The following is a 21501-nucleotide window of genomic DNA, read 5'->3' as shown; positions in this document are numbered from 1 at the left end:
TATATAAAGTACACCTTTAATAAATCGAGTTTTCTATTGAATATAAGGATCAAGAATCTATGATTATTGGCTGTCGATTGAACCGCGTGGAGTATTTAGCTCAACAGTCCTCGCGGATTATTTAAGTCAGGAAAAATTCGGGATGCTACCGATATATAGAACATCTGACGCGAATATTAATCGTTTCGCAAAGGCCAAACACAAATTAAATGCAAATACATTCAATTTTAATATTTTTATAAATCTATTTTCTAATAAAATTAAGTATCTAAATTGATTGATTGTAAAATTATTACGCGCAATCAATTTTTTTGCCTTTTAAACAGATATTTAATATTGTAAATTATTATCCTACATTATCTTGAACATAAACTTTTAATAAAAATTCAGTCTATTAAAAAATATCTATTCTTATATATAAAGTATATAATAATTACATTACTGTGAAATATTTTATAAAATATTGAACTATCTTGAAATATCAATTAATACGAAAAATATTTTATTATATTATTTGGAATATTTTAAAATAAAAACTGAAATATTTTTTATATATGCGTTATATGTTAGATGATAATTAAGAATAAATGAAAAGGTGAAAAGGCAACAGGCAATATGTCTAAAAATAACATGAATGATAAATAATTTATAAATGACTTACATTTTATATTTCGTTGCTCCGTATGTGTTGTTCGATGCTTTTCCTCCTTTTCTCTCTTTTTCGTCCTTTGCTATTTCTTCGTAGCATTCACTTCCGAAAATACGAATAATAATAATTAATTATACATATATGGAACAATCGCGAGACACTTTGCACGACACTCCCGATCGCGGAATAATTACATGAGAAACGCATTTTTTAACATATTGTAAGAAATAGAAGACACGAGAGAAGTACTATTTTCGTTCGATATTTATATAAAGTTTCAAATTCATGCACTACTCATTACAAATGCTCCGTTTTATTAATATTATATTAACACGAATTATAAAATTGAAAGATTGATCTAATTGAAAATCATGATAATCGATTCAATTAATAATAAATTCGATAATATACGAAGAGTATCGTTTCGCACCACTACCTTGCTCGAGTGTCGTAGTGTGAATGATATCAAGACCGCGGAATGTAAACATTAGCGCGCTTTGTATACGCCGTCAAGGCTAAACATTGTATTATCATCTGTTCGAAATATTTTACGTATTTTGACAAATATATACGCGAAATATTTTAAAGTATAGAAATTTAGATTTTAAATGATATAGATTAATTACATAATTATTTATCGAAGGAGTACTTTCATTATGTTAAATATATATTTATATTTACAATTCGATCGTTTTACTGAACGATCTCAATCTGAATTACATTTAAATAATCGAAAACTAGATAAAGAGTCACGAATGATTTATATTTGACCATGATCGGATTTAGTGGGGGGAAACAGGGATTGAATCTCAGAGGCTTCCACAAGAAGGGGCCCAGGTAGAACATGAAACTCATAATGACATTATTATGACGTCATCATAATTTTATTTATCACTTAAAAGTTACTTAAACAAAAACGATTAAAAAATGAGTTAAAAATGACAAAAAGAATCATAAATTTTTAAGTTCAATAATCTCATTATATAATTTTAAAAAGATTATGTTGCTTAAATATAATTAAAATATACATAAATAATTAAATAAACAAGTAATTGCGTAATATATATAAAAAATGATATTAATAAGTCACCAAAACATTGCCAAAAATATATCAAATGAGATCATTATGATTTTTCTAAAATGACTTTTAGGTGACGTCATAATTACTTGTTTATTTAATTATTCATGTATATTTTAATTATATTTAAGCAACATAATCTTTTTAAAATTATATAATGCGATTATTGAACTTAAAAATTTATGATTCTTTTTGTCATCTTTAACTCATTTTTTAATCATTTTTGTTTAGGTAATTTTTAAGTGATAAATAAAATCATGATGACGTCATAATAATGTCATTATGAGTTTCATGTTCTATTTGGGCTCCTTCTTGTGGAGGCCCCTAGGCTTCAACCCCTGTTGCCCCCCACTAAATCCGATCATGGTCAAATATAAATCATTCGTGACTCTTTATCTAGTTTTCGATTATTTAAATGTAATTCAGATTGAGATCGTTCAGTAAAACGATCGAATTGTAAATATAAATATATATTTAACACAATGAAAGTACTCCTTCGATAAATAATTATGTAATTAATCTATATCATTTAAAATCTAAATTTCTATACTTTAAAATATTTCGCGTATATATTTGTCAAAATACGTAAAATATTTCGAACAGATGATAATACAATGTTTAGCCTTGACGGCGTATACAAAGCGCGCTAATGTTTACATTCCGCGGTCTTGATATCATTCACACTACGACACTCGAGCAAGGTAGTGGTGCGAAACGATACTCTTCGTATATTATCGAATTTATTATTAATTGAATCGATTATCATGATTTTCAATTAGATCAATCTTTCAATTTTATAATTCGTGTTAATATAATATTAATAAAACGGAGCATTTGTAATGAGTAGTGCATGAATTTGAAACTTTATATAAATATCGAACGAAAATAGTACTTCTCTCGTGTCTTCTATTTCTTACAATATGTTAAAAAATGCGTTTCTCATGTAATTATTCCGCGATCGGGAGTGTCGTGCAAAGTGTCTCGCGATTGTTCCATATATGTATAATTAATTATTATTATTCGTATTTTCGGAAGTGAATGTGAGTGCTATGAAGAAATAGCAAAGGACGAAAAAGAGAGAAAAGGAGGAAAAGCATCGAACAACACATACGGAGCAACGAAATATAAAATGTAAGTCATTTATAAATTATTTATCATTCATGTTATTTTTAGACATATTGCCTGTTGCTTTTTCACCTTTTCATTTATTCTTAATTATCATCTAACATATAACGCATATATAAAAAATATTTCAGTTTTTATTTTAAAATATTCCAAATAATATAATAAAATATTTTTCGTATTAATTGATATTTCAAGATAGTTCAATATTTTATAAAATATTTCACAGTAATGTAATTATTATATACTTCATATATAATAGATAAGAATAGATATTTTTAAATAGACTGAATTTTTATTAAAAGTTTATATTCAAGATAATGCAGGATAATTATAATTATATATAATTTACAATATTAAATATCTGTTTAAAAGGCAAAAAAATTGATTGCGCGTAATAATTTTACAATCAATTACTTTAGATACTTAATTTTATTAGAAAATAGATATATAAAAATATTAAAATTGAATGTATTTGCATTTAATTTGTGTTTGGCCTTTGCGAAATGATTAATATTCGCGTCAGATGTTCCATATATCGATAGCATCTCGAATTTTTCCTGACCTAAATAATCCGCGAGGACTCCTGAGTTAAATACTCCACGCGTACTCAATCGATAGTCAATAATCATAGATTCTCGACCCTTAAATCCAATAAAAAACTCGGATTTTCACTCGCGAAGTATCTCGCGTCTTATTCGCGTTTCTTCTCACATCCTTGTCGCACCCTCGTTGCATCCTTTTCTCTAATTGTTTTTAAAGGACAAGCTCGAGCGAGTCTCGACTCGGCTTTATTTATTGTAACTCGATATGCAGATAAAAACTAAACCAAAATAATACTGATTTTCATATCCACCTGTCATCACTTTCTTATCGTGTACAAAATTTATGTCTCAATTTAGTTACTCGCACAAATTTATTTCATATATTTCAGTTACTTATACACTCGTTTGAAACGGTGTAGTTTCGAGACTTTTCTCTTTAAATTCGATTTATTAAAGGTGCACTTTATACAGGGTGACCCATTTTAACTTAGGCAGCCAAATAACTCGAAAAATAAGCACACTACGAAAAAATGGTTAAAATCAAAATTTCGTCATTTCGAGGGGGACGTACAATAACGTTATTGTAACGTTATTGTAACGTTGTGTATAACCCCTCCCCCTGGGCGGTAAGGGGGGGCAAGTTTGAAATCTTAAATGGAACCCCCTATTTTTCATTGCATATTCTTGTAGCTTATCTCGAGAGCTTTCCAAAACACTATAATTAAGTACCTTTTTATTAAGTACTTTTTGAGTTATAAGGCTTAAAATAATTTCTTAATTTTACATAAACCATAAAATATCTAGTAAACCATTCATTTTTCGATTATCTTACCTTCATACTTTTATGTACAAAATAATGAGAGGAATCAATTGGTGTAAAGAAAACATACAGTTGTTTTTAAGAAAAAATATGGAATTGTTAATTGCAAATTACATATTTTTTCTTAGAAACAACTATGTGTTTTCTTTACACCAATTGATTCCTCTCATTATTTTGTACATAAAACTATGAAGGTAAGATAATCGAAAAATGAATGGTTTACTAGATATTTTACGGTTTATGTAAAATTAAAAAATGATTTCAAGCCTCATAACTTGGAAAGTACTTAATAAAAAGATACTTAATTATAGTGTTTTGGAAAGCTCTCGAGATAAGCTACAAGAATATGCAATGAAAAATAGGGGGTTTCATTTAAGATTTCAAACTTGCCCCCCCCTCACCGCCCAGGGGGAGGGGTGGGGGGCTGATTTTAACGTCATTGTACGTCCCCCTCGAAATGACGAAATTTTGATTCTAACCATTTTTTCGTAGTGTGCTTATTTTTCGAGTTATTTGGCTGCCTAAGTTAAAATGGGTCACCCTGTATATTATTCATATATTACAATTAAAGCAATCAATGTCATCTGTATAAATGTTTAGATATACATATATTCTTTTGTTTTTCAGCTACAAAATATTGTTGTGATTAACGTACATTAATTCATTGATAATTTCGATTTGCATTTAGAAAAGAATATATTTAAAACATTTTAACTATATCTTCTAAAAAATTATTTGTTGATTTTAAAAACACATTTATTGGTTTATATAAATAATTCGCAAAAAATGTTATAAAAAGACACAATGCTTACTTAAATGAGAGATACGTTGTGTTACTTTTTTAATCAATAAAAATTTTCATTGATTCAATTTAAGATAGTATGTTTTATATATACAATTAGACAGCTTTCTTATCCAGATTGCTTTTATCTTTCGGTCGACATTTCGCATATAGGAACGGAAATAAATAATAAGAAAAAGCGTTAAGCAGTTATGTATTAATATGAACGCTGTTGCAAATCTAAGGAGCAGCAATTGTGATAATAATTATTATATATAATATATACAGTATAATATTATATACAATATAATTATTATATAATTTTCTCATTGTTATTTATTATTCTAACATCTCTGTGAATTAGATTCCAATTTTCCTTTATTAAAGAAAATGATCATCGTGTATCTAATCTTTTATTCAATAATATTTATATAAGTAGACATTACAATAAAAAAAAAGTTTTATTATAACTAAATGTTTACATACTTATTTCGTACACATGACATTAAAATCGGAAGCGCTATAATGAGTCAGATTACATTATTGAATGATATAATCAATTCCACACACAAATTATATAAAATTATATATAATATAAATGTCTCTTTTTCTCTTTCATACATATAAATTATATTATATTATAAATAATTTATATAATGCAACCCCCCCACGAGTACACCTTGACGCGGTGGGGTGGCTCAGTACTTGGATGGTGCCTTGAGGTTTATTTAAAATTTTTTTATTTAGGATAAATGTCAAGGAGCCTGAAGAGGAAGCTAAGTACCCAGCATAGCATTACCACGAGTCGCACAATGGCTCATATGTGGCAATTTGCATTGGACGCATTGCGTCGTCGACTTTCCGTCGTCGGTACCGTCAACGTGTCGCGGACGGCGGCGTCTCGTTACCGCGTTTCCGCGTTTAGCTTTCTCGCGTCATCGCGTTTTCGCGCTTCCGCGTTGAACTTTTCGTATAAAAATCCCAATTTCATTATTGTCACGAGTCTCTACTTCCGATGCCAATTAACTAAGATTTCGAGTTTGCACACGTTGCGCTATGCAACCTACACTCGTGCTTCGTGTTCCGTCAAGTGATTCGGTTCGAATTGATTAGAACTCGATCGATTGTTCGGAATGGTCGTCAATGGGTCTCTTTTCTTTGCTCGTCTACAGCCACACGCACTGTGTGTGTTAACCCTGTCGAGGAGTCAAGTGGATTCCTCTAGGCACGATTTTCACTCGGTAAAAGAGGTTGCCTTCCCATTTTCTAAATTGCTAATTCTAGCATTAAAAATGTGGGTATCCTCTTCTTTTGCTGTCTACCAGCCTGGTGTAGCATATAGCAACCGCGAGAGGCATAATATGTCCGAGCGGAACACCTGAAATCGTGCTTAGCGGGTCCAGGTTCGATACGAGATAGGATAATTATGCGCGAAAAAGAGTTGGTGAACTTCATTTTCCTCTACTTCCGTCAATCATTTCGTCTTCTTTCCGGTTTGGACTTAATCCTTGCTCGTTGTATCGTTGCATTCCTGACCTGTTGACTCGAAGCTGATTCTCATAAATAAATTTTCGTTCGTACCGAAACCGGGAGTGTCGTTTAAAGTATATACATATTAAGTATATACATCGCGCGACTAAAATGAAAATTTTTTATCGTATCGAACTAGTGCGGAAAGCGCTTAGTATCGCGCGTAAAAGTACGAAAATAACGATAAAAATATCGCTCGTGAATGCGGAGTGCCGTAAAGTATCGCGCGTCCAAGACTGAGAGGAGGAGGAAGCCTAGAAGAGGCATCGGGCTCTGGCAGAGCAACCTTCTGGTAAGTAATTTATTTATTTGTAATTGTATATTAAATATTAAATATATTTATTATAATTTAAATTAAACAATTAATCGCGTAATTTGATTTTTTATTTATATAATTTAAATAAGAGAGAATTTTGAAGAAAAAGATTTTTATATAAAATCTATAATCTTATAAAATTAGCTATTGTATAAGCTTTTATAAAGTATTAGAGAATTATTAGTAATGTTTTTTTTTTAAATTTATAGAATTATTTTATTAATCTGTTATTATTATATGCATCGAATGTAAAATTCAATACATGTAATAACTTTTGAAATATTAATTATTTGGATGTTATTACAATTTAAATCTTCTATTTGTTATAGATCAACCTAACAATCCTGATGAGAGGAAGCGCAGGCCTAGGAAAGGCATCTTGCATCGGCGGAACAACCTGATGGTGAGTACTATTTATATTATTTATTTATATTAATTATTATATCGTGTACACGTACTAATTTGAGTCATTTATTTGAATGATGAAACAAGAAAGATTCAAAGAAAAAAGATTGTATGTAAATAATCCTATACAAAGATTGTATTGTAAATAATCCTATACAATTTTCTATTTAAAAAAATAGGTTTTTTAGGATTTAAAAAATTATTACATATTTATTTATTTGTTTATTATTGCACATATCGGATATAAAATTTGGTGCGTACAATAATAATTAAATATAATGAAAGATTAATTTTTTTAAAAGCTGCTAATTATATGAATTTTATATTTGTATGTTACAGACAACGTAGCTTCAATATTGACAACTCCGCTGTTGCACATCAGTGTCGGTGAGTGAAAAACTTTTATTTAATTTTAAGGTAACGAATTTATGTAGAGCTTGTAAATTGTAGATTGTAGATTGTAGATTGTAGGTCCGTTACCTTAAAATGGATGGGCTAGAACAAATTAAATCATATAATTTTTTAAAGTTTTTTTTTTTCAATATATATTAAAGCTTAAAAATGCAAAATTGAAATATTAGTTAAAGGAAAATTCCATTTTTTAATTAATTTTACATTATAATCAATTATTTATTTTATTTAAAATAAATATTATACATAAATACAAAACATAAAGAATACATGCTAATAATTTTATTTTTTAATACTATATAATAATTTACTTTTCTAATGCATATTGACATTATTTTAATTTTTTATAGTTCATCATTTTTATGTAGTAACATTAAAAAACTTTGCTTTAATTGCTATAAATCTAAATAAGTTATCAATCTATTGAACCATATATAATGTTTAAAAAGTTCAATGAATGATACTATAGAGTGAAAATATAGTAGAAAATGTATAAATAATGTGGAATTAATTTATTTTATCGTAAATCATTATTATACATTTTTTATTATAAATAATATTATATTGTATATTGTAAAAATTGCAATCATTTAATTTTGATTAACATGACACTATGTAGCATTATTAATTAAAGCAAAGTTATATTAAGACGATAACAAACGGTCATAATATTATTGTAAATGAGCGTAAAATTATGCTCATGTACCGGTGAAAATAAGTAGCCGGCAACGGAAGGAGTTTTTCTCCTTCATTGACCTATAGCCAAATGCCTGAATATTCGGAAAGTAAGTCAATCTAAAAATGTGCAATAGCACATAATAAACGCGTAAATTAAACGGATAAAATAAATAATAACATAAAAATATGCATAAAATAAATAATAATATATAATAAATAATAATATATAAAAATAAACTCAGAAACTCGCGAAAAATAAACACTGCGTTTGTGTAATAAAATCCTAATTAGGGCGTATTTCCCAAATCTAAAAAAATCGCATATTTCCGCTGGTTTAATTTGCAGAGTAATTAGGGCTGTGGTCATTGCTTAGGATCTCATTCAAACTATTAGGATCGTTAAAGTTGTTAGGATCCTTTAGTAGGATTGTTAGGTAGGATCGTTAAGATTGTTAATATCACTAAGGTTGTTAGGATCACCAAAATTGTTTAGGATAATTAGGATTGTTAGGATTGCTAGATATAATATTTTATATAGTAGGATTATCTATTATAACTTTATTATATTATAATTTATTATACTTAATTTTAATATACTATAAGGCTTTTCTTATAGAATATTAAAATTAAAAGTTATAATGTAAGATCAAAAAATTATATATCATTTTTACAAAGCTATACAATCAAGATTAATGTATAATGTTCGACATCATTCTTGATTTTTAAAAATATTTATATTGCATATATAATGCGAATTATATGTAATGTGAATGTTTAATTTTTACGTTATTTAAATAATTTATTGCGAAATAACAAAGTCAAGCAATATACACAGACCTTGTAACACACCTTGTAAGTGTTGTATACCATTCGATAGGAAATTTTACACAAAAATTTGTGTTGTAGAGGCCTCCCTCTTGTGGAGGCCCCTGGGCTTCAGATCCTGTTGCCCTCCCCTTCCCTCTAAATTCGGCCCTGGTTCTCGCTAGAGATTGTATGAAGCAATATAAATGAACTTTTAGAAATGAGTTTAGAAGCCTAATGAAAATAAACCGTAAATAAACCGAAATCTTTTTCATTAGGCTTCTAAACTCATTTCTAAAAGTCCATTTATATTCCTTCATACAATCTCCAGCGGGAACCTATCTTATTTTGTGCATACAAACTGCAAAACTTTTATATATATTAAGCAAATATTGTTATGGCCTTCTTACGATTTTTCAATTTTTTAAAAATTTGTAATATAAAATCAGGAGGTTTCCGCTTTGTTTCTGTATGTACTTTAATCGTGGAGGAGCATTTATTATTTTGTGAAAAATGAAATATAACATTTTATCGGTAAAACAGGACTCTGGCATCCGCTTACATCTATATTCTTAACATTATTGATAATTTTCAAGTGAATAAATTATCTAGTGCAAAATTAAATTGCATATTAATTGAAATGATAAAATTGATTAGTCAGAGAAGATTCGCGCGCACATGTAGCTGGACCATTTGGATGCAATTGAATTTTTTCCTCCTCCCCTTTGCCTCTATTGTTATACTATCGAAGCGTCATCTAGGTAAGAACCTAGGAAAGACTTTATTGTTTCTTTCACCTCAGCTGATCACATGTGCGATGAATGATCGTCGTTTTGCATGAATCAGATTTATTTTATTCAAATTGGTAATCATGAGCACCAAGCTTGTAATATAAAAGAGTCCATTCATATTTTTAATATTTTATTTATTATTTATTATATATTTATTTTATTTATTTATCTATTTATTATATATTATATATTTCATTTATTATTTATTACACATTACATAGTTATTTTATTTTCTTTTTGATAGAAGATTGTAATTTAAGATAAAGTAAATTATATGCAATATACGTGCGTGTATAATAATTAATACAACATTTTCACAAATATATTAAACGATGATAACAGGAGTGTAATATGCAATAAAAAGTTTTACATTACAATATTACTACACCGTATGTGGTGTTATGTCTGTTCGATTTAAATAAACAAGAATGAAAATTTTTTATTAGTTTACGTGTAACAATGGGTGTAACAATGGGTACATTCTCTAGATTTAAAAATAAAGTCATTAATTATTCTTGAAATGATTGCTTAAAAACAAAAATAAATTATAAGTGACTTTTTAAAAATCTTAATTATCTAGCTTAATAATTATTTTTCGTTGTCTTTTATCAATCAGAGTTGATTAGCTAAGAAGTGAGAAAAGCATGAATTTATGAAAATAAATGAAAAGAAAAATGAGAGAAAGAAAGAAATGTAAATGACAACGGAATATGATAAGTATATAAATTTAATTTAAGAAGTTTAATGAAATCTGTATTTTTAAGTTTAATGAAATCTGTATTTTTTTAATTTATAAAGAAAGTTCCTTCTAATATCCAATTAATTGTTTCTTTGTAAATTGCGCGTGTTAATAAAAAATTCCTAAAAACATAAAAAATGTTTAAAAATTTCTAAAAATATAAAAAAAGAACATTGTTTGCTACAAGTATAAAATTAATCTTTATTTCTAAATTATTATAATATTTATCGCATATCTTTTGTACTCTCTTGAATGTTATAATAAATTATATAAATTATATATATTATGATGGAATTTTTATTATCATTAGATATTTCTAATCTAATATGTTTATGATAGTCATATTATATTGATGGATTGATAAATGATAAAAATATCACATCGAGAAAAGAATGCAAGATTATGTACTTTGTGATTCATTGTCAGATAGCTTAAAATGCACGTGCAATCTGCGAAAACAAAAGCAATTATTTGATGTTATATAGAAGTTTCTTTGTAAGTTAAGAACATTTCGAGTCTTATGCTTTTTAAATTAAACTTATAGTGCATTTATTCCAATTTTATCATTATCATTTCTTTCTTATCTTTATAAATTAACTCATCCATGTTTTGCTCGTTTCTTAACGTTAGTTAATCAGTTCCGATCAACAGAAAGATCATTACACGATAAAAGATAGATGATTGTTCCCGAAGAGAGTTCCTTGTATAAATCAAAGTCTTAAGTTTCATAAATTAAATTCATGATTTACTCATAATCTACTGCTGACTACCGCTTCTTTCTCGCTTTATCTTCGTGATTAATTCATCCGTCCATGCATGCATCGATTTCTTTTAGCACACTGAATCAGTTCTGATGAACAGAAGAATTGATTGCTCGTCTTTGATAAAATATTATAGAATAAAGAAAATGGAAAATATTTCTCCATTGTTTGTGTGTATAAAAAGAATTCTCTTATGTACATCCAAATTTCGGCTATTATTATCATTATCATTATTTTTATTAAATGGAATTTTTTATTTTTTGTAAGTATTTAAAGATTATTTTTCATATATGTAATTAAAAAAATACACTTTAATATATTTTTATACATTTTTAAGTAATTGTATAAAAAAGAATTTATAAATATCGATTTATTCATAATTTCGACAAAAGGAGTATATTTTTATGTTTCTGTAAAATTTTAATTTAATTATAATTCTAGCTTATTTAATTTTTAAGAAATCACAGAAATCAATTTTTGGAATACGTTTTGAAAAAATAGTTTTGCGAAAAATGAGTTCAAAGTTTCACAAGTTTAAGATTACAGATAAATAAGATTAAATCTATGCTGCTTATTATTAATTTATTACCCTTTACAATTATGAAAAATTACTTGCTTTAAAAAAAAAATGCCTGCTCAGCAGTTACATCAATACGAACTATTAATCTTTTTTAATGAATTGAATGTACAATTTTCTTTCTAAGCGATGTCTCTCGCATTTGTATATTCTTTTGTCTGTGAATTGATAATAGCTTTCGTATAATATTAACATATATTTCTCGTTGAAAATATATAAGTTAGGTTCTTAGCTTAGGTTTAAGTTAAGTTCTTAGCTATTTTATCCTGGTGTATAGATGGAAAATATAAATATATTTAAAAGCGATATAAAGAAACGAATGTCGAAATCAAAATTATCAGGATTTTGCATGTTGTTTTGAAGTATTTTTATAATAAATCTATATTTGATAAATTTGTTATTAAAATATCTGAAAAATTTAACAGTAGCCATGTGTGCAATAAGTTGACTGGAATATCTTGATTTTTTACATTTTTTATTTTCTCTACAGTTGTTCTTATAGCAAGTTAAATTACTTTTAATAAATTTGTTGCCATAAGATCCCTTTCTATTCAACATATGTTTTTCTCTAGTTTTCAGCACTGAAATAGTATCTATTTTGTACAAAGAGTAAGAGCATGCTTCTTAATATTTATTCAAAAATATTCTGACTTGGAAATACGTGATATATATACAAGATATAGATTGATGAAATACGAGAGTCATCTAGTCTTATACGAGTTCATCTATTCTTCGATAAAAAACAAGTATCAAAAAATCGAGCATATGCTTATTTCTTTTTGCGCTTTTTCTATAAAATATTATAACTTTATAATTTTTTTATTTCATTCCAAAATACATATTTCAAAAATATTTCAAAAATACTTAAAAAATATAGACTTCCTAAAAATAAAAAGTAATTTTTTTACTTGAAAAATAAGAAATCTCTTTTAATAAAAAAAAAAACATCTCGAGTACGAAGAAATTATATTACCTACACATATGTCGATTAGATTGCGAAAATCAAATCATCAAATGAAAAGCTTATAAATGAAATTCAAAAAAATGGAGGATAAATTTACCTGAGATATATTATTTCGGAAACATAGCTTCAGCATAATTCAGATCAGTAAGAATTCAGGCAGTTATTAAATTTTTCTCCACATATACGAGAAATCGGCGTGGAGAACCAATGCTCGCTGATAGAAGATACAAATCGGACTTGTGGACTTTGAGCGGTCAAAGATTGCCTCGGCGCAAGAGGTACTCTTGTTCTTATCGTAGTGGTGCAGCAGATGAATCTCGGTTGTCCTGACAGAAGGAACATTTATTCGTCTCAGTCAGTTAGTTAGAGAATTATTTTGTAAGAACCAAGATCAGTGAGAAGATAGAAAAACCGATCGAAGATGTCTTTCACTATATTAACGGGTCCACCCGGACCTGAAGCTAGGGCTCTGGCCGAGAAAGAACTTAGGGAAACCGAGGAAAATGTGAAGAACGGCATCGAGACCCTGAGAAAATATATTGAAGGTTAGTCAAAATACATTTATAATTGTCTTTCATGAATTTTTATTTATTTTAAATTTTAAAGAAATTAACATTCGAGAATCTCTGATAAAAGTTTACAAAAACTTTTATCAGAGATCCTCGAATGTTAATTTCTCTAAAATTTAGAATTAATAAAAATTCATGAAAGACGATATATAAATGTATTTTAAAAAACTTTGTCTTTTGCATATGTTTTTTCTTAAATATTGCAAAATTATTCAATTTTTCCGCATGTTTCTAATCTTGCTGAAAAGAATTACGCACATTCGTTCTATTGTGTATTATTGTAAAAAATAATCTGTCCAGGGGATGATTATTTTTGAGAAAATATTCTATTCTCTTTTTCCTATTAAAGTTTCACTTATTAAATTTACTTTAAATTAACTTATTTTTATTTATTATTACAATTAAGATCGTGTGATCTGTGATGCTCAATTATATAAATTTAAGAAAATGAAATAAAATCCTTAATGTTACGAATTATAAAATATCAATGTAAATAATATATTATTTCTGCTCCCTCTTATTTAAAGCTCCGCTTCATAACAAGAGATAAGCTATCAAGGTTAGTCTTTTGATCTTTAAAACTTGTTTGAGAATATCATTATTTTAATAAAATTGATTATGGTTCAATTTGCATTGAAAAGATCGAAAGGATATGTTTACTGGATATAATCAGAATTCTCATTACGTGCACATAATTCTAAAAAAATATGACTCGACTTACATTTATAAAAAACAATGATATGTTATCTTGAAGATTATAGAATTTAGTGCAGTAACTCGAGAGGCTCTACATATCTGAAAAATTGATATTATTGAACGAAGCATTTTTTCTTTTTTGTATGGTATATGTTGATTAATTGTTATCATGCCAAATTTAGGATTTTTGATTATAATAAGTACTATATCATGATTAAAATTCTTTACATAACACACACATTATGTATATATATATATATATATATATATATATATATATATATATTGTTTTTTTTTTATACAGTAAATATTAATTTTGCATTAAAAGAATCAATCGAAAGATTAATTTTTTTATTATTATTTTAAACGTAACTAAAAGTAATTCATATAAAAAAAATACGAGTTTTTTTCTAATGTAATGTAATGATCTTTGAAGTTAATTAAAACGAGCCATTTCGATAAAATATTGCTGAATAGATGCACTGAAAAATAATAAATCGAAATGGCCTATGACATTTTGATAATGTTTTTTCCGCGTTTTATCTTTTCTCTCGTTTCACTGCAGAAAACTAAATCAGATTCGATTTATTTTTTTGATATTTTTTATCTATTTTTCTGAAATTAAGACGAAAACTTTAAGACTTCTTGAAGTTTTAAACCATGTCATGACAAATTCTTAAAATAATTATTTGCAAACTATTAATTGTAAGTAAATTTCAACTGCTCTCGATTTCAAGCATTGTCGAGTCTAATATCATCTGTGAATCGATGAGATAAAAATAATAATTATCTTTAAAGATACGAAAAATAATAATTATCTTTAAAATACTAGTTGTTTTATACGAAAAATAATAATTATCTTTAAGATACTAGTTGTTTTACGGTCCAATATCATATGAATCGATGAGATCAAAATAATAATTATTTTTAAAGATAATTATTATTTTTATTTCATCGATTCACATGATATTAGATTCGTAAAGCAACTAGTATCTTATATTATTTTCTTTAGTATTATAAAATATTATAAAATATATATAAAATATTAAGAAAATTATATAAGATACTAGTTGTTTGACATGTGTAATAGGTTTTATAAGTATATTAAAAATATAGTTATAATTAAACATACACTTAAAACATACACTATGAGAAGTAATTCGTAGCAACAGATGAAAAATATTTGTTTGCCATAAGTACCTTACGTAAATGTTATCCAAAGATAAAAAAATTAACAATAACAACGATCGATTCGAGTGGTATGCACCTTGACCCTCACATATGATAAAGTATAAAAGATACATACATAATATCAAGTAGCTATCAAATAAGTATCTGCTCAAGAGCAGCGTAAGAACCTTTAGAACTTTCGATAAATTATTGAATTACTGAACTTGAGAATGCTTGACACTTGTTACTGTTTTCACACGAAATATCTCAAGATTGTAGAATAAAAATCCGAAATGCTGGACATTTCAGCGCATAATGCATATACTTATCACGAGATAAATTTGATGGCAAATATAAATAATTACACGATAAGCTAATATCATTATTCAATAATTGAATAATCTTGTATCTCAGTATATATATAATAGAGATAGAATACTCAGATATATAATACATAGCGTGATCTGCACTCTTGTCAAGCGCGCATTTATCATTCCTGGACGTTCTGCAAATCGTTTTTGGTCGTTCGTCATTCATTTGCGTCGCCGGGTATTGTGCATTTGTATTGCCTTACACACGGTATGCGCATCTATTTGGCTTCAAGTAGAATAAAAAATGGTGACCCTCGCAATTTCCTTAATAAGAAGTACCGAGACGATTTCTTTAAGAATAGAATCCTGACCTCGCACGCGAAATCGCCCCAAAGTGATTTGTCAACGTTTTTGCTATCAAGACAGCTACAAAGAATATTGACAAAAAAACCATCTGTATGACTACAATTTAGCGAATATTATATTTTTAGAAGAATCTTATTTTTAATGAGTTGCAAAATTTAATCTATTCTTTTGAATAATTCAAAAGTCATTAAAAAATGACTATATATCGTAATTTTTATTGATTATGATGACATGTTATTAACTACGTACCTTGATCAAGTAGCAGATTTCGATAACACATGATAGAATGTTGCAAAGTCCGACGATTCTTTTAGATCAGAAGGATGATCATAGTTGGCACAGTGAATCATTATTGGAAAAAAATATGTATACATAAGATTATTCCTATTGCTCACGTGCACAGATTACATTCAAATAACATTAAATATTTATAGCAACGTATCGAGCAGATTATAATATGTGTTTTAAGTGTTAGTACCTGATTTTTTACTTGTTTTTTCTTCAAAAAGCAAAAATGTGTACAAAAGACTCTTTTAAAGAGCAATTTATGATTCAAAGTTTCAAAATCAAGATCTTAGTTAATTTTACAAATTATAGTCTAGATTGAAAAGTCTAAATTTACTAACTGATTTTTATGAACAAAATAATTTTGAGGTCTTTATATGTTAAATATTTAATCTTTCAGCTATTCATATGTCAAAATTAATAACTTCGCTCAACTGATGTAAAATTTTCTCTTATTTTAGAGGATAAAACGCTATACTACTGCACCGACGACGATTTTCTCTTGATTTTCCTCCGTCCATGCAAGTTTTATCCGCAGAGCGCATATGAACTCATGAAACGCATCGCGGATTTCAGACATAAGAATGCAGCTCTCTTCTATGATCTATTGCCGAGTGATGAAAGAGATGCCATCGTGAATCACAGTGTTATTAACGTTTTAAAAACAAGAGATCATAAAAATCGCAGGGTGATGATAGTCCAAGCTGGCAAAACTTGGGATCCGTCTAAGGTTACGAGTGATCAAATATTGAGAATGTTTTATTTAGTTCATTTGATAGCCATACAGGAGCAGGAATCGCAGGTATCTACAAATATATAAAGTACGTGTCTAGCTTTTAATCCGTGACTGTTCAAAATTTTTCATATAGACTGAATACCCAAATTATTGAAAATTATGTTCAGATATCGACTGCAATGCAGCAAAAAGAAAAGTAATTTGTGTTTAAATCAGACATTTTCCTTTCAATCTTTGTATATTTATAAATTTCTGTACAAATATACATATACAGAATGATTCATTTTAATATTAGCAGACAAATATTTTGAAAAATATGCGAGATACGAAAAAATGTTTCAGACAAAAGTTATATGATTTTAAAGGAGATATAACATGGTGTCATTAATTTGACTTTAAATAGTTACTTGAAGGTCACGTGAAGATCACTCTCAATTTTTTAAATGGAACTGCCTATTTTTTATTACATATTCTTGTAGCTTATCTCGAGAGCTTTCCAAAACACTATAATTAAGTTAGTTTTCATTAAGTACTTTCCGAGTTATGAGGCTTGAAATCGTTTCTTAATTTTACATAAACCATAAAATATCTTATAAAATATTCATTTTTCGATTATTTTTCCTTAATACTTTTATATACAAAATAATGAGAGGAATCAATTGATGTAAAGAAAACACATAATTGTTTCGAAAAAAAAAAAATGTAATTGTTAATTGCAAATTACATTTTTTTTTTCGAAACAACTGTGTTTTCGTTACACCAATTGATTCCTTTCATTATTTTGTATATAAAAGTATTAAGGTAAGATAATCGAAAAATGAATATTTTACAAGATATTTTATGGTTTATGAAAAATTAAGAAACAATTTCAAGCCTCATAACTTGGAAAGTACTTAATAAAATCTAACTTAATTATAGTGTTTTGGAAAGCTCTCGAGATAAGCTACAAGAATATGTAATAAAAAATAGGCGGGTCCATTTAAAAAATAGAGGGTGACTTTCAAGTAACTATTTAAGATCAAATTAATGACACCATCTTATATCTCTTTTAAAACCATATAACTTTTGTTTGAAACATTTTTTCGTATTTCGCATATTTTTCAAAATATTTGCTTGTTAAGATTAAAATAAATCACATATATATATGTATATATATGTATATAAAATTGTAGAAATTGTTAAGCATGGGTGATTCCATCGAATCGCGTGTATGCGGTAACTTATGCAACAGCAAAATTGTAAATTTGATTATATAAGAAGGAAAGTATCTTGAAGATGGACCAAAATTCCAACAGCAATTTTTAACAATTTTTTTTGTAATTCTCATTTTGTAAGTCTCAACAATGTTAAAGTAAAATAATTTAATCTTAAATAATTTAATCTTAAATAAGGTACAAACATGAATAAGATATGATTATGTACTTTAATCGGTTGATAAATAATATGAATAATTCAATATGAATTTAATATCCATGAAAAAAGATAATATCACACTCTAATTAAACACAATGCAATAGCATACATCAATATTAATCAATTTTTTTCAGAATCATTTTGTCAAACGTCTATTTTTTGTCGTGTCATAGTTATTACTTTATCTTTTTTTTTAGATATTTGGAACTGTTGTTATAATGGACTTCGACGGTCTCTCCATGAAACAGGTTAAGGGAATGCCACCAAGCTTTTCCATAAAACTTCTTGGTTTCATTCAAGATGCAATGCCATTGCGTTTAAAAGAGGTTCATATCAATAATATTAAGTCTAAAATTATTTTTGTATAAAAAAAATCTTATATTCTTATATTTTGCGCGAATTAAGTTAAATGTGATCGATAAATTTAATTGTTATGTGTCTGTACTCTTTATTTGGAAATATAATTATTATTCTTGACTAATCAAGAGTATAATAATTATTTTTGTTACATGAATATTATATTCCTAATTATTCGATATTGTTTCAGATTCATTTTGTAAAACAACCATTTCTGTTTAACATGGTATGGACAATGTTTAAACCATTTGTTAGAGAAAAACTGAGAAAACGCATGTTCTTCCACGGTACCAATATGTCCTCTCTTCACACTCACATTCCTGCTAGCCATTTACCGAAAAACTATGGCGGTGAACAACCGGAAATAGATTACACTAGCGCCGATTGGTACCCAACAATACTAAATTACGAAGATAAGATTAAAGGTGATTAAAATTGACGAGAAAATGTTCATTTGAATTATTAAATCTCTTAGCTCTGGCATCTTTTCGTTAATGCGAAAAGAATTATGTAACTATAATTAATCTCTATCTTTTTTTTACAGAATGGAACACATATGGATATACTGATAAAAAATAAATTAAATTTTTATCAGATCAATATCATCCTAATGATATTAATATAAATAATTTTTTAATTTCGGAAAATGTAATATATTACATGTGAGATGTATTTTTATGTTTAGACTATCATATGTACACATTTTATATTATGGTGATAATTTGTAGAAACATTTTGATGTACTAACATAAAAATAATAATTCAGACTTAATTGATTAGTATTATAATATTTCACAAATTGAAATAAATATTTTATTTTGTATTTTATAAATAATAAGAAATTAAAAGATATAAGATATTGACGTTTAAAAATAAATTTTATTTGATATTCGAAGAAAGTGCTTCTTATTGTATTGAGACATATTTGAAATCTATATGTGGAAAAATAAAAGAATTGAACATATCAAAATTTGTCATATGTCAAGATGTCCTAAATTATAATACATGAAATTTTTTTAAATAAAAATATGTTGGTGCGATTCGCGTCAATTCTATTAATTATAAAAACAGGTTTTTTATAAAAAAATTAACTTCATATTGCATTCACAAGAAAGATTGATTTATTCATTTGTAAATTCAAAATTATTTTAGTTATACATTAACGCGTATATTAACATATTTGTTATACATAAAATAAATCTTTATCACGCTGCATACGTTCGAGACTTTTATATATTATTTATTTCTTAAGTTGTTGCGATTCTTCTCTAAATGAAAAAATTGCCGATATATGCAGAAAAAATATGTGCGAATCACACTTGCGTGATGTGACAATAAATATATAGCTGATTTGTTTATGTAAATGAATGCAAAATCTTCATCATGTAAATTAGCTGTGTGTATCTAGTATTATGCACGTAAAGTAATTGCGATTTATCTTCCTCCCTACCATTTTTGCATACGCCAAAGAGATTATTTATTCATAAATCGAATCTATAATAATTTTATATAATCTATAATAATTTTATGGGTAATAACTCTATGGAAAATTAATGATAATAATTGACAAAGATATACAAGACTTAATAATGCGTTTCCTCGTGCTTGCACGATTATCAAAAATTCTTGTCTATCAAGAATATTAAAAAAAAAATGTGCAAGATATTGTCATATGTGAGATTAAAATCTCTTCAATATTATAAAGTTAATTGACTAATTCAAAACTGATCCTAGAATGAATTAATGATAGAAAATGAATTCCTGAAGAGAGAAGAACGTTTCAATTGCAAAGTATGTATAAGATATTTTTTGTCATAACAGTATTTCAAAATTACAAAGACTTTTTCGTCAAATCATTCAATTTAAAATAAGATTTATTGTGACTGTGAAAAACGCAATCTGTTATTTGTACTTGAAAATGCACTTTCGTGGGATTAATTACATCGCAGAATATATATCATATTTCATAGGCGTATAAATTTGTATAGGGAATAAATGATGAAACAAATACGTTGAAAAAAAAATTGAATTAAAAGTTACTATCTTTCGGAAACTTTCATAAATTTATTATTTTCTTCATTCTTTAAATTCTTCATTCTTCGTGAAAAAGTATTAATTTTGACTATTTGTTTTTATTATATATCTTATTTTTGCAATTAACAATTAATAATTAAATTTTTTTTATAATTATATTTTTTAATAATTATATTTTTAATCATATTTATTAATATTTTAGGGACATTGTAGAAATAAAAAGCTCGATATTTGTTGTTAAAAAAATAATTAAAACAATGTAAAATTACAAAAAAAGGTAGGTCGATGAGCGATCTATCATGACGCAAAGGGTTAAATTATTTATAAATTGCTTACCTCGAAATTGCTCCGCAATCGCTCGATATTTCTTTGAGTCTCTTTTTTCACTTCATGGTTTATCTTTTATTGCTTCTTTGCGCATGTTTACGATACTCATCATTCACTTAAATACGATCGTTTCGACATATTTATCAGTTAATAACTAATTATAATAAACCTAAAAAATAATAGCACTTTTCGAAGTATAATTCGATGATATACGGAGTCTGCGTATTTCAATATTGTATTAAACGTCGCGAAGGTCAAATATTTGTA

At 27.0% G+C, this 21501-nt stretch overlaps 1 protein-coding gene across 1 annotated transcript; it reads left to right on the top strand.

The window, feature by feature from the left end:
* The first annotated feature begins 13260 nt into the window (after positions 1-13260).
* On the top strand, positions 13261-19500 carry LOC105258164 (alpha-tocopherol transfer protein-like). The gene is made up of 5 exons (XM_011269264.3): positions 13261-13515; positions 16829-17169; positions 18714-18842; positions 19064-19298; positions 19418-19500. The coding sequence occupies exons 1-5, from the start codon at positions 13392-13394 to the stop codon at positions 19450-19452; spliced, it is 864 nt and encodes a 287-aa protein (XP_011267566.2). The 5' UTR covers positions 13261-13391; the 3' UTR covers positions 19453-19500.
* Positions 19501-21501: the final 2001 nt, after the last annotated feature.

This window comes from Camponotus floridanus, unplaced genomic scaffold (genome assembly GCF_003227725.1).
Source record: "Camponotus floridanus strain SB8 unplaced genomic scaffold, Cflo_v7.5 scaffold35, whole genome shotgun sequence".
Classification (NCBI taxonomy): domain Eukaryota; kingdom Metazoa; phylum Arthropoda; class Insecta; order Hymenoptera; family Formicidae; genus Camponotus; species Camponotus floridanus.
Note: the sequence above shows the minus strand (reverse complement) of the source record. Positions and strands in the feature narration are given on the sequence as shown.

Excerpts from the sequence above, each read along its gene's own strand:
- LOC105258164 (XM_011269264.3), top strand. The coding sequence starts at position 13,392 with ATGTCTTTCACTATATTAACGGGTCCACCCGGACCTGAAGCTAGGGCT. Across the intron at positions 13,516-16,828 it reads CCTGAGAAAATATATTGAAG|AGGATAAAACGCTATACTAC; the intron begins GTTAGTCAAAAT and ends CTCTTATTTTAG. Across the intron at positions 17,170-18,713 it reads TACAGGAGCAGGAATCGCAG|ATATTTGGAACTGTTGTTAT; the intron begins GTATCTACAAAT and ends CTTTTTTTTTAG.